This window comes from Tachypleus tridentatus, chromosome 6, assembly GCF_004210375.1.
Source record: "Tachypleus tridentatus isolate NWPU-2018 chromosome 6, ASM421037v1, whole genome shotgun sequence".
Classification (NCBI taxonomy): domain Eukaryota; kingdom Metazoa; phylum Arthropoda; class Merostomata; order Xiphosura; family Limulidae; genus Tachypleus; species Tachypleus tridentatus.
Genome location: NC_134830.1, coordinates 78,263,970 through 78,279,037, shown reverse-complemented (window position 1 = coordinate 78,279,037; position 15,068 = coordinate 78,263,970). Strand labels below are relative to the sequence as shown.

At 35.6% G+C, this 15,068-nt stretch overlaps 1 protein-coding gene across 1 annotated transcript; it reads left to right on the top strand.

Moving 5' to 3' along the window:
• The first annotated feature begins 10,834 nt into the window (after nt 1-10,834).
• LOC143251648 (uncharacterized) lies at nt 10,835-14,501 on the top strand. Its single transcript, XM_076502911.1, has 2 exons — nt 10,835-11,581; nt 14,496-14,501. Exons 1-2 carry the CDS (start codon nt 10,835-10,837, stop codon nt 14,499-14,501), a joined length of 753 nt encoding a protein of 250 aa, XP_076359026.1.
• Nucleotides 14,502-15,068: the final 567 nt, after the last annotated feature.

Genomic DNA, 15,068 nt, shown 5'->3' with positions numbered 1-15,068 from the left:
GGCCATGCTGGGCCTGCGAAGTTTTAAAGAAAAACTTGGTAGTTTAAAGAATGATAAATCTCCTAGGCCAGATAATACTTCTCAAGAATCTTGAAGGAGGATAAGAATTGAATATGTGAGTCACTTGCAATTATTTTTTGTAAGTCCTCGAATAGTCTGAAGGTATTAGAGGATTAGAAGTTAGTTACATTTTCAAGGTAGCTGATAAAAATTGTCCCAGTAGTTATAGGAAAATTAGTCTTACATCAGTTATGGGAAAAGTTTTGTTTTGTTTGCTTGTTTTTGAAGTTCGAGCAAATTTAAACGAGAGCTATTTGCCTTAGCCGTCCTTAATTTACCAGTGAAAAACTAGAAGAAAGACGGCTAGCCATCATCATTCACCGCCAAGTCTTGGGCTATTCTTTTATTAAGGAATAGTGGGAATGACTAAACATTATAACGCTATCATGACTGGAAGGGCAAGCATACTTGGTGGGACGGAAAATCGAACTCGTGACCCTGAGATAGCGTGTGTATCGCACTACCTACCTGGCCATGCTGAGCTAGGGATTTTTTGTTTTAAGTTTTATAAGCGATGCTTTACAAAGCCATTTGATGAAGTTTAGAAATTGATTATAGTCAACTTGGTTTCACTAAGGGAAAATATTGTTTTTACAACTCTTCTGTCATTCTTTGAAAAGGCTACTACTTATACAGATGAAAGTAAGAGTGTAGGTTTGGCCTATCTGAACTTTCTAAAAGTATTTTACAAGGTGCCATATATATAAAAAAAACTAGCAAAAAAGATATGTTTAGGTGTGAGAGGGTGAGTTTGGATTACAAGTATAATTTGGATGCGTATAACTTCAGCAGTTTTATGAAAGAAAGGGATTTTGTCATAATAATTGGATAGTCTCTTAAGCTATTCAAGTAATGCGCTGTTTCTAGTGATAGGACAAACATGATTTTAGGTTGTATCTACAGAAAAACTGAATACAACTCTAAAGAGATTATAATTTCTTTGTATAGGTCACTGATTAGGCCATATTTGGACTCCTTGTCTCAGGAAGGACGTTGAATTGTTGGAAAACGTTCAGAGGAGGGTTACGATAATAACGCTTGAATTGGAAGGGTTGCTACAAGAGGAGAGGTAAAAAATTTCTCTACTTCTTTTCTCTTTAAAGAAGAAGAGTTAGAGGGGATCTGATTAAGATGTTTAAGGTTGTAAAGGGAATTAATAGTGTTGAAACATGTTCTTTTTTCATACTAGCAGTGAGAATATTAAGACCATGGGACACAAGTGTAAATTTTGGCTGGGTAGGAATAATTTTCAGCTAAGACAGGGTGGTTTGTCTTTGGAACGGATTGCCTTCGGATGTTTTGAAGGTGGTACATTTAAGAGAAAGCTTGATAAGTATATGAATGATAAGAGCTACATGTAAGATTTAAAAAATATATATATATAACTAGTTTTAATTTAGTTTGGAGGACGGGCCAGCGAGATGAACCAATAGGTCCCATGTGTTTCCAAATTATTATGTTATGTTATACCGTTTAAGATTAATCTTCAGTAAAATATACATGTCATAGATCATATGAATATTCTTGTTTTGTCTAGAGTAATTGTCTATTTACTTACTAGTGGGCTGTGTATATATCGTTCAAATGAAACATTTGTTTGTGAAATAATATAAAACTTCTAGACAGCAAGAGACATAAAATCCAATTATTCAGTCAAATAAGAGTAGACCAGGAGTTAGAAATGGATGTGTTGTTTAGCTGCCTTATCTCTCTAGTCTATTATTTCAAAATTACTGAAGGCTATACGTAAATAGCTACTGTGTAGCTTTGCGTGAACACATTTATATCTTCATTCTGAAACTTTGTTGGTATAATATCAACAGTCATTGTTGAACCAAAGAACAACCGGAAACAAACCTGTGATTGTAAAAATCCACATTTTTATCCTATATTAATTCACGTTTTGTGTTTGTGAACTTCCTTGTTTATTCCCAAACCCTTCCCATAGTTTTAGAACTAACGAAACCAAACTTGCTAGGCAGAATCAGAGTAAGCGGAGGGTGTCTATAACTATATGGTGTAGCCACCTTTCTAAGGGGGACTAAAATGTGCTCGAAAGGAAACACCACATGATGGGTGTAGCAGAAGGTTTTCAGGATTGCTGAAAACGAATCTGGTATCTGATCATAAGTTACTATTCCTCTTTTAATCCAGGGTTAATATATTTGAAACAACCTTCATACCCGCTCATACTCTAACGAGATTGAACGTGTCAAGCATGCCCAGAAAATGGAGGTGGATGTTCTAACCGGGTTTACTTGTGGATCTTTCTGTCCGACAGTAGTTTTGATGTAATATTAATTATTTCTGAGAGGAAGTTAATTATCAATGGTGGTCGAAGACTGAGCAATCCTCTTTCATCCCAAGCAGGTGGATGTTCTAACGGGGTTTGTTTGTGGATACGGACCCTTTATTCTTTTGAAACAACTATAAGATAATTGGAGATTATGTGGAAACGTGATTGGTACGTTTGGTTCTCCGCAGGTATTTATCGGCTTAAAATTGTTTTAAAACACTAAGTAATTTTTGTTAGTTCTTTTTATAATACCAGTTTGCTTATTTTACTAATATATTCAAAGCACAATCTGTGTTATGTCCATTGCAGTGATCGGTCTATGAATTTAAGTATTACAATTCGTAAAGTTCTTTTAAGTTTTCTAATAACACCCTAATGTTTATTGAAGATATGTTATATCTAACACAGAAATGAAATTTCTATTATTCAATTCAAAAATCAACAAACACATTCCACAATCCTTAATTCATTTAGGAACGAAATATATCAGTAGCTTCTTCTATCATGTGCCCGCAGGTACAGCGGTAAATCTACAAATTTACAACGCTAAAATCAGCGGTACGATTCTCCTCGGTTGACTCAGCAGATAGTTCTATGTGGCTTTGCTATAAGAAAACACACACACACTGTCTTCTATCATACATGACAACAAGGTGAAATAATGTTTTATAGTAAGCGTCACTATCAATAGCCTCAGGTAATTTATATTTGAGATTTAAGTTTGTGCAAATCTCTTCCTCACTAGGAATATTACTTATTCATTAGCTAAAATCATAAAAGGTCTGCTTCAATAAGGCATAGTAACTTCCACAGATAGTGTTGTCTTATCCTCATCTAAGAAGTATTTATTTCAGACTTACAGTTGGTTTGAACATTTTTCTACAAAAATGTGTCTCAGAATGGCTAATATGGGCATTAACATTTCTATTAATAGAGCAGAGAAAGTCGAAACGTTGTTTTCTGCTCTATTAGTAAAAGTGTTAATATCCATACCAACTGTTCTGAGACACATTTTTATTTCAAGTTGGTTTCTCGTCATCAAGAAATTCTCCACAAAGAATAACAAAAAAAAACAACGACTTGTAGGATGCATAATCATTTGAATACATGTTGCAACGAGCAAATTAAGGCATGACATGTCTGTTTTTGTTAAGCAATACACAATAAAAAAATATGTGACACCGATTGAAACTTCTGTGTAAAGTTTTTGTTTTAATACTTAAAACAGTACGGACTACAAAAAGTCGTTTGAAGAATGTTAAGAAAGCGGCTTAAACAATTTGTTTGAATCCTTTTATATACTCTTAAAAAAAAAACCGTAAAAGGCAAAATTTGAGACAAATTGTTAACAAGTTTATTCCGGGTAGTTCTGTATGACATGTGTGAAACTTTGCACATTCACTGCTGAACATCCAAAGTCTGCATAGGCGAAGTCCACGCTCACTAGTTGAAGTTTAACGTCACTCAACGTCAATAACGAGTATGCCCCCGTAAGCATCAATAACTGCTTGGCATCTCCTGCCCATGGAAGCGATGAGATGACGAATCACATCCTGTGGAATGGCTGTCCACTCAGCCTGCAAAGCTGCTGCAAGCTGAGGTAGAGTCTGCGGTTGAGGTTGTCGCCGTCGCAGACGTTGGTCCAACTCGTCCCAAAGATGTTCGATGGGGTTTAAATCTAGTGATCTGGAAGGCCAGGGAAGAACGTTGATGTTGTGGTGTCTCAAGAAGACAGTGGTGAGTCGGGCTGTGTGAGGACGAGCGTTGTCATGTTGAAAAACGTCGTTGACGTTCACCATGATGGGTTGCACATGGGGCCTAAGAATCTCGTCGACGTATCGTTGAGCCGTAAGATTCCCTCGAATGTGCAAAAGGTCTGTTCTGGCAGCCCACATCATGACGCTGCCACTACCAAATCTGTCAACTTCCTGCACACGGTTTGCTGCAAAACGTTCACCTCGGTGACGGTAAACACGGGTTCTTCCATCCTGCCTACGAAGCATAAAATGTGATTCATCGCTGAACCAAGCATGCCTCCATCGTCGATGAGGCCATACCCGATGTGCCCGAGTCCACTGCACCCGTGCTTCACGATGTTGCTGGGTGAGGATGACACCTCTGACTGGACGTCGAGGTCGGATTCTTGCATCTCGTAGACAGTTGCGTACGGTCTGATCGGAAATCCTTCGCAGCCCTGGTATGGTTGAGGCAATAGACGTCGCAGTGGTGGTCCTATCCCGAAGGTGACGTAACCGGATGTAGCGATCTTGTGTGGGCGTGGTCACGCGAGGTCTGCCAGATCGTGGACGGTCACGAGTTGATCCATGTTGTTGGTGACGATTCCATGGCCTTGTGATGGTGCTTGGGTGGACATTCACATCTCTGGCAACATCTGATCGAGGTTCGCCTGCTTCCAAGCGACCAATGGCGTTGTTGCGTTGTGCTTCAGTCAGTCTTGGCGTAACTGTATTGCGTGTCGGTGGCTTAACACTGAGCTATGGAAACCGAGAACCCGTCACTTTTATAGGGATTTTGCACATGTTGCACTTGCAGAACATGCAGATCTCTCAAACAAATTTATTGGACACGCATGCGTTTTGGCGAAAAATCCGATGTTTTCCTCCGTTTTCAAAGTGCACAACTTTTATTGTCATTTTGGTCTAACAATCAGTGCCTTAACACGTGTAACATCACATTCTCTGAGCTTGTAACGTTATTACATATATTTATCTTTAAAATAAAAAATATCCCTTTTGCGTTTCTTGTTTTGAAGAGTATATTTCAGAGTGGATAACTATAAAAGATACCAGCTTATATTCAGCAAGGTCGGCATGGCCAGATGGTTAAAGCGCTCGAAACGAAATCTTGGGTTCATGGATTTGAATTCCCATCTCACTCAACATTTTGCCCTTTTAGCCTTTGGAGCGTTATTATGTTGCGGTCAATTTTACATTTTATTGGTAAAAAGAGTATCCCAAGGCTGAATGGTGGGTGGTGACGACTATCTGTATTCCCTCTAGTCTTTAACTGCTAAATTAGGGAAGACTAATTGAGCGACATTTAAAACAAACATCATTTCGGATAACAAAACCCACATTACGCCCAAATGAAATCTTTATTTTTAAACAGTATCAGCTTCCATTATTCGAATAATTCAAGAGTTTTTTTTGTGTATACCTTGTTGACTGAACTAAACTAATGTCTTTTTTATTTTGATACCCCCAACCCCCAATGGCACAGTGGTATGCCTTTGGACTTACACCGTCAAAACCGGGTTTCGATACTCGTGGCGGACGGAGCAAAGACAGCCCATTCTATAGTTTTGTGCATAATTCAAAATAATCAATATTATTTTAACAGTAAATCTCTTCACTGAACTCCACTTTTACATACCTTCTCGTAATGTTGCCGTTCATTTGCTTCTGATAAATTTACGCATAGTTTCAATGATATCTTTAAAATTGGCGTATTTTGTGTGGGTTTGACTTGAACCATTATCTTTTCAGTGTTTGCGACATTTTCACTTCACCTTTGGCAGCCAAGTCTTATGTATCGTTATGTAACTGTAATCGTATACAATCATAGCTATTTAAATTAAAATATTCTGTTTCATTAACTCAGACATCTCAATCGAAGAAAGAATCAGAGAGAGAACTGTCGTTAGTTCTAAAAATTTGGAAATTACATCAATTTAACATATGAACACTGACTCAAATATTTGTATTCTTAGAGCTATATTTTTTTTATTGTTAAGCACAAAACTATACAAAGGACTCTTTAGTATTATTTCAACCACGGGTATTAAAACCCGGTTTTTAGTGTTACAAGTCAATAGATTTACAACTTAGACCCTAGAGAAGCATAAATTTAATTTAATGATAGAAATAAATGTACTTATATATATTTGCAACCGCGTCTTTCTTTCATAAGGCCCCCTAGTGGCACAGTGATATGTCTGCGGACTTATACTGCTAAAAACCTAGTTTCGATACCCTTGGTAGGCAAAGCACAGATAGCCCTTTGTGTAGTTTTGTGCACAATGTCAAAAGAAACAAACCTTTTAAAAATTACATTTGCATTTGATGAATGGAATTAATGTAAAAATACATGTTCTTGGAGTGGACTAGATAGAATTTTTGTGAATTTCAGGCCCTAGTTTGTGTGTGAGATTAAACTCTAAACGTTTCTCAATTTGGGCGAGACTCCACGAGAAGAAGTGATATACGTTTTCTGAAGATACATTTTAAGCCGACAGAATGAAAGACAAAACAAAACGCATTTTTACTTCTATTCGTCTGTACTCTTCCTTGTTGATGTAAAATAGCAGTTCATTAATACTTGTTTGTCATATTTGGTTAGTTTCATTAGATGAACTTTAATTTTATGACGTTACGTACAAATTTTTAAACTTATCTGTTGGAAGTTAATTTGCAAGTGACATTAGAACATTTGGCCGGTTGCATTACTGCACTTCTAAGGAAAGTCAAACTTTCTGTTCCTTTTACTTATCAACGTTAATGTTAATATAATCAGATGATGTCGAGAAGTTTTAAGATCAATTTGACTATAATTTTTATAAGAAATAACACGTTAGGATATCAATTCTTTGTCGGAGTTATGAACTTAAACAAATGTGGGGATGGATGTTGTGATAAATAACAGAAAAATCCTAACGTTCACACAATTTTATTACATCATAACACATTATTACAGTAGTCATCATTACCTCACCAGTAGTTTCCTATAAGGTTTAAAACACATTATGTATACACTTAAAAAAATGGTATACACTGTGAGATGGTCAGGATGACTTTGTACGAATATGTATTGAACAACGTAGCGGCGGTAGGGATGCTTTCTGTTACCCGCTTTCAAAATCTATCTCTTAACGTCCTTCCGTAGTGTTTCACGTTATTAATTAATTGACAATCATTGAACGCAAAAATGTCTTACAGTTTTGAGGTCACTGGACAAAGTAGAAAGTGGGTATAACTCAAGAAACGGCTATTTATATTAACGTTATGGTGGCTGTTGCACTATCAACTTGGTCTGAGTTTATGTTTTGTTTTGAATTTTGCGCAAAGCTACTCGAAGGCTATCTGCGCTAGCCGTCCCTAATTTAGCAGTGTAAAACTAGAGGGAAGGCATTCTTTTACCAACGAATAGTGGGATTGACTGTAACTTTATAACACCCCCACAGCTGAAAGAGCGAGCATGTTTGGCGCGACCGGGAATCGAACCCGCGACCCTCGGATTAGGAGTCGAACGCCTTAACACGCTTGGCCATGCTGGGCCTCTGAGTTTATATATTACTGCAATAGAGGAAGCATTTTGTATCACTGCATTCCTCCATAGAGACAGCTAATGCACCATCAAAGATATGTAAAACGTTTCTGTGTTCTTTCCCACACTGTGTATGCTGTGTTGTAGAAAATTTAATGTTCCTGTGTTTTCGTATAGCAAAGTTACATCGGGTTATTTGTTATATCAGCTGAAAAGAATAGAACCCTTGATTTTAGGATTGTAAATCTGAAGACTTAATTTTTTGTTTGGTTTAAGAAATAGCGCTATCTGTAAATATAGTTAATATTAACTTAGTCAAAGATAATAAACGCTCTATAACATCAACAATGAGGGTGGAGATGTTGTAAATCCCCATGAGCATGCCTCTTGTTCCAAACTATGTTTCCACAAACATTGGTTGAGATTGGCCCAGCAACTTAGGAGTAGTTTAATAAGAGACAAACAGACATACACACAGGTTTTTGTGCTTTCAATATGATATGTATACAGGTTTTGATTTTGGTGTAAGTACTTGGCGCTATCTGCGAATGTAGTTAAAGGTAACTTACTCAAACATAATATACGCCGAATAACAGTAATAATAAGGATAGAAAGGATTTTATTCCAGACTATCATCCCACAAAGTTTGGTTGAGATTAGCCAAGTAGTTAGATAAGGGACAAACACACACATTTTTGTGCTTTATAGATCAAGATAAAACAGGTATTTATTAGAATGTAGTTAGGAAGTTCAAAATAATTATATTAAAATTAGTACCTTCTGAAATGGTGTGTATCTAAGATAAGAAATCTACTTCTCTGTCAACAAACACTTACCTTCAGGATGTTGTTTATAAATAAATGATTTGACCTATGGTTTAGTTTTTATGGACTTAAGAAACATTCAATAGAGTAAATTAGTAATTCGACAAGTTGACCTGAGTTTTTACCGATTATTATTTGAAAAGTTAAACAGTCAGTTTAAGTTAATATTCCAGAATTTACTAGCTATATTTGAAATGCGACCACTGTTTCCTGTATTCTTCATTCACTTTATTAAAGGCTATTTAATTGAACTCAACATTTATTGTTTTAGGTTACATAAATTAAGTAACTTTCTAGTTGTCTTTTAATGGTCATATGTTACATTAGTGGTATTCTCAAGTGCACTGATTTTCCTTAGATTAATCTTAGAGGTTCTATAGAGTAGCAGGAGGTTTAACTTAATACAGAGTTAAACTGTGACATTTCAACTTTTGACTTTGTTGTGAAGAAAGAAACACACTGAACATAAAAACAGGTTTAAAAGTCTTTTTTTGTTGCACACATCAATCAAAACTAAATGTATTTGCTAAGAAATGTATGCAGGCATACTACACCTTTCTTCTTCCATTTATCTTTATATCTTCCAACTATCTGTACCTTTAAACTTCAAAACTAATTAAAATTGATTTGTTCATCGGTTAAAAACCAGAATAGTTTAATATCGTCTATACTAAGCACTTACACAGTACTACAGACAAGTTCAACAGGAAACGTAAAATTACAGGAAAAATTCACAAAATAAAACTAGAGATCAAATGAAAACATAAAGTCGAACTAAATGCAACAGCACACACACACATATATATTTCGCGTATATTGCCATATATATACAGTACTGCAAAAGTGTTAGAAAAATATAGTATTTTGCCATTCCTTCCATTTTATGGGGCTAATTTTTCCATGCAATTACAGAATGTACATTTCAACATTATGATAATGCTTAACTGATCCTTGTTGACAATAAAGTGAGCTAAGGTGAGAATACTTATCATTCTTTAGAATTTACATATACTTATACTAGTCTGCAGACATCCAACGCCATAATCCCGGTTTCGATAGCCGTGGTGGGCGGAGTACAGATAGTTCATTGTGTTGCTTTATGCTTAACTTCAAACAAATAAACAAACTTGTATCAGGAGCACGTCATAAGGGTTCTGCTCACATGAACATATTAATCAAATTTATGGTCTGAACTAGCTGTCATTGTACCCATACATTGTCTTAATTATGTAGAAAGAAACTAGCAAGAAGCTAATATATGGTAACGGTATATCTTAAAAGAGATTAATTTAATAGCATTCCACAAATAAACCTTGATATAAACAGTGTTTAATACTATATATATTAAGTTTTATTGTCGTGCCACTGCCCGAAAAATGCCGAGAGTTGTCAGTAGAACAGAAAGTTCGCATAAAGCTTTACTCAATGTTGGTTGAACTTTCCGACAAATTGCTTCAGACCTGAAATGCTCCCCAAACACTATTAAGTTCACCATAGATGGTGAGACCGACACAATTACATTTAAAAATATGAAAGGAAGAGGCAGAACACTTAAACTCAATGATCTTGATGTTAAGTATCTTCGTACAGCAGTTAAAAATATTTACTTTGACCTCAAAATATTGTAAAGAGACTGATATTTGATAAAAAGTATATGAAATATACTGTTGATGATTGGAAAAAGGTGTCATGGAAGGATGAGTCCAAGTTTGAAATATTTGGTTCAAAGCATAGGTTGTACGTCCGGCGGAAGAAAAGTGAAAAATACTTACCTTAATATATAGCACCTATCATGAAGTACTGGAGAGGCAGTGTAGTGGTTCGATTGCACTTTCCTGCTGAGGCGAAAGAAGCTATTTGCAAAATAAATAGAATAATGGAACAACACAAGTACCATCAGATACAGATTCGTTATGATACACTCAGTGTTTTGCGTATTATTGGTAAATGATTACTACCAAGAACATAATAACCTCAAACACTCATCCAACCTATGCAGAAATTACTTAGCTTAGAAAGAAGCAGCTAGAGTTATTCAAATGAGGCAAAGGCCTCACAGAGCCCCGATCTGAACTCAAATAAGCAGATCTGGGATATGATAGATCTAAAACTCGATAAATCGAAAGTTACTTCTAAAAAAATCCAAAAAAGAACCAAGACTACAACTGAACCTTCTAGAAGAAGACGAAAAGCTGAAGAAGAAATACATCGTATGTGTGAAGAATAAATTTGATATCCTTGACAGTTTGAATACTGCTGAAGAAAAATGGCAAAAAATGTAGGAAAGCATCCACGAAGCTGCTAAAGAACATATTCCTACTACCAGAAAAGAGTAAACAAAAAATGGATTACTCCAGAAATCCTTAATCTAATGGAGGAGAGAAGAAAAGCTAAACCTAATAAGGAAAAATACCAAAAAATAAATAGACTTGTGAAGAAAAAATGCAATGTTGCCAAGGAAGAATGGATTAACACCCAGTGTACAGAGATTGAAAATAACAAGGTAAAAGACAGCAAATATATGCATAAGAAAGTTAGTGAAGTGACAGGAAAGACTCCATCAGCAAAAACAGGGTGCTTAAAATCTAAGAATGGAGAAATCTTGATGGATAAAAAAGATATACTTAACAGATGGTCAGAATATATTGGGGAACTATATAACGACAACAGAAGCCCAACCCCACACATAGAAATAGACACAGAAGGCCTTCCAATTATGCCTGATAAAGTGGAACATGCAATGAAGAAGATACATAAAGGCAAAGCAGCTGGTCCAGACGACATACCCATTGAACTTTTATTAGCCCTAAAAGAAGTGGAAATCCAGGAAGTGACAAAACTATTGAACACTATTTATGGCACGGGTGAAATACCGGAAAACTTTAAAAAATCAGTCTTTATTGCATTGCCGAAAAAGCCCGGAACAACTGACTGTGAACAGCACAGGATAATTAGTCTAATGAGTCATCTTACCAAGGTTCTTTTAAGAGTACTCATGTCTAGAATGAGGAATAAGATAAGACCAGAGATTTCTGATACTCAGTTTGGATTTATAGCCGATAAAGGCACTAGAAATGCAATTTTCGCTTTAAACATGCTCATGGAAAGATCACTGGAAGTACAAAAGGATTTATATCTATGTTTTATCGATTATTCTAAAGCCTTTGACAAAGTGAGACATGGTGACCTATTCGACATGTTGTCAGACCTGAACATCGATGCTAAAGATCTAAGAATCCTTAGAAACCTTTACTGGCAGCAAATGGCAGCTATCAAAATTGAAAATGAATTGAGTGAATATAGACCAATTGAAAGAGGGGTGAGGCAGGGATGCGTATTTTCACCAGATCTTTTTAACTTATACAGCGAAATAATCCTGCGAAACATCAATGAACATCAGGGAGTCAAAGTAGGCGGATGCAATATCAACAACTTGCGCTACGCTGATGACACAGTCCTTATTGCGGACTCCGAACGAAATCTACAGACTCTCCTCGCAACAACAGTAGACGAGAGTGAAGAAAAAGACTTGCAGTTAAACGCAAAGAAAACAGAGTGCATGGTTATCTCAAAACAATCAATTACACCCACGTGTAGCATAACCGGCAAGGACGTGGGAATAAAACAAGTCGAAAGCTTCAAATATCTTGGATATACTATAACATCAAATGCAAAGAGTGACACAGAAATAAAGAAAAGAATTGCAATGTCCAAAGATACTTTCAATAAAGTGAAGTCCATATTCACAAACAGGAACATAACAAATGTCACTAAAATTAATACCTTGAAATCATATGTATGGTCTGTTCTCTTATATGGCTGTGAGAGCTGGACACTGAACAAAGATACAGAGAAGAGATTAGAAGCTGCTGAAATGTGTTTCCGTAGAAGGATGTTAAAAATATCATGGACTGAAAGAAAAACAAATGTGGAAGTCATGGAACTGGCAGGATACAAAAGGTCCCTCATGAAAATTATAAGAAAGAGACAAATGGAATTTCTAGGACACATCTGTAGGAAGAATGGGATAGAGAAGCAGATGCTATGTGGAAAAATAGAAGGGAGGAAAAGCAGAGGGTGTCAAAGAACTAAATATATCGACAGCCTCAATAACTATGTCACCAAGAACTCAATGAGCAACATCGAGTTGATAAGGAGGATTGACAACAGAGAAGTCTGGCATGCCATGGTCGTCGACGTCTGCCGCAGATTTGACACATGAAGAAGAAGAAGAAGTGTATTAGAGACATTCGGATAAAAATCTCAAAGGATACTTTGATTAAGTATGTTGAAACAATGCCTGAAAGACTGTCTGTAGTTGTTAAAACAAAAGGGTTAAACACAAAATATTAACTCCCACTGAGTTTCTGATTAATAAAATTTTGATGTTTCACCTGTGATTTACCTTCCATTGTTCTTTCAAAGTAACTTGGGATCTAGTTTTTGACTTTGTTCCAACACTTTAGTACGGCACTGTACGTAAAGTTTTTTTAGAAATGGTCTTTCATCGTAATTGAATAAAAGAAAATGTTGTTCACTGAAACTGAAGTGTTTCTTAATGTGTGGCTTTAATTATTAGTAGCATAAATTGACGAAATTGTGTGGTTATAAAGTGTACAGTATGCACACGGTTTATCGATAACTATACGTTGCAAATCAGACACAGAACCATATAATCATAAAGGGTAAATATGATAAACAGTATCACAGAAATTATGCTGCTATTGAGGCAAATGAATGCTCTTTTATTTTAGTAAAAATATGTTGAGTACGATTTTACAAAACTTCTATTTTCGTATAAAATTATAAAATCATACACTGAAGGTGAGATGGCTATGTTACAAAAGGTTTTTAATGACATATTTTTATTTAATCAAAGATGATATTGTGGTGTTAAGAACAAACAAATCGAAACCATTACTTGACAAAAGTCTGTGTAAGTGTCTATGTGTTCGATTACAACTGGCGAAGTAGTGGATCTAATGCCACCAAATGTGGAGTGTGAAATCTTTATTTCCCAAGAAATGACCTTCGCCATATTTGTTTGTGTTTTTAATTTCTTACAAAGCTAGTCGTCTCTCATATAGCAGTGTAAGACTAGAGGGAAGGCAGCTGGTCATCATCACCCACCACAAACTACATTTGCATAACGCAAATTCCCAACATATATTATTACACATGTAATGTGGCACTAAACAGACTGAAATCAAACACTTGCATTAATAAAAGTTAATTTACGTGAAAACATGCATGGTTATTAGCGTTATTAATGGTTTTGAAGTGTATTATAATATATGCAAAGCTGAAGTCTTGTCTGTAAGCTTACTTTCCACGCCTATATCTTCTCAACTACATTAACATACAATGTAATAGTTTCCGTCAAGTGTCATGGGGAAGAATCAGCGTTTATATCTGACCTCCTATGTCATTCTTGGGGTCTTAACCTCTTTCCTGTATATACAACGGATAGGGCAGCTAGAAAAACAAACGGTATAAAAGTTACGTTGAAAGGTATTACGATTTATTTCTAACAAGATTTACGCTTTGTACATTTTTTGTAAGAATGACAAGTAAGTCAATGACCGTAATGACAATAAAAAATGATATAACTCATGGTATTTCTTGAATAAATTAAAAAGGGATTATTTGATTGTTTAGCATTGTTATTTATTTTATTACGACACAGCATAATTTTAAAGTAAATATGATATATATATATATATATATGCATGTGTGTTTAGAAAAGTCATAATATTAACGTTATTAGGTAATAGTTATTAAGAAAGTGTTTTATTTAATCGCAAAGTTGCGATGTACGCACCGAATAGATCGAGTCCTGAATTTTAGCGTTATAAGCTGAGCCACAGGGAGGCATTATCAAGAAATTTATGCTTTTAGTGTAAAAACATAGTGTAAAAATAGTAAGCATTAAAGACTGAAAAATTCTTATTCAAGAAACCAAAGCAAATGAAGTAAATGCACTGAAAATAAAATGTACCACTGTAATTGACTTTCATTCTCCTCTTTCACAGGGTTAAATATATAATGTAAAACGATTTTGAATACGTAAATCTGTAATTCACATGACAATCACAGTCGAAATAAAGTTGATGTAGAACATTACAGCATTATTTGGCTTTCATAGACAGTGCGATGCAACCGGGAATTAATCGATTTTGAGTATGCAACAGTCGTTTCTGACGGAAAATATTCGTACATTCAGATCGCATGTGTCAAAATCGAAGAGTTAGAAAGTATCAGACCGAAATTCCATATTAATTAATGGCATTGAAAAACAAGTCGCATTCTATCCGTGAAAACAAAGTGAAGGATCTTGTGAAGAGTGAAAATTCACGAACAGAAACATCAGTGGAAAAAGTCGTTCACGTGTTCCTGCCAACAATGTGCAACAAAATCAGTAAAAAGTGACAAAAGTCAAATTTTGTGTACATAAGTTCTTTTTTATGACATATCCATTCAACTGCTGCATTCCTCAAACAGCTAGAGAGAGAAACAAATATTCATATTATTTCTTACGAAGATATGCCCGTCAAATTGTCAGAACGCAGTGCCTACGGTTTTCTATGTGGTTAACTGTGGGATCG

Excerpts from the sequence above, each read along its gene's own strand:
- LOC143251648 (XM_076502911.1), top strand. The coding sequence starts at position 10,835 with ATGGAGGAGAGAAGAAAAGCTAAACCTAATAAGGAAAAATACCAAAAA.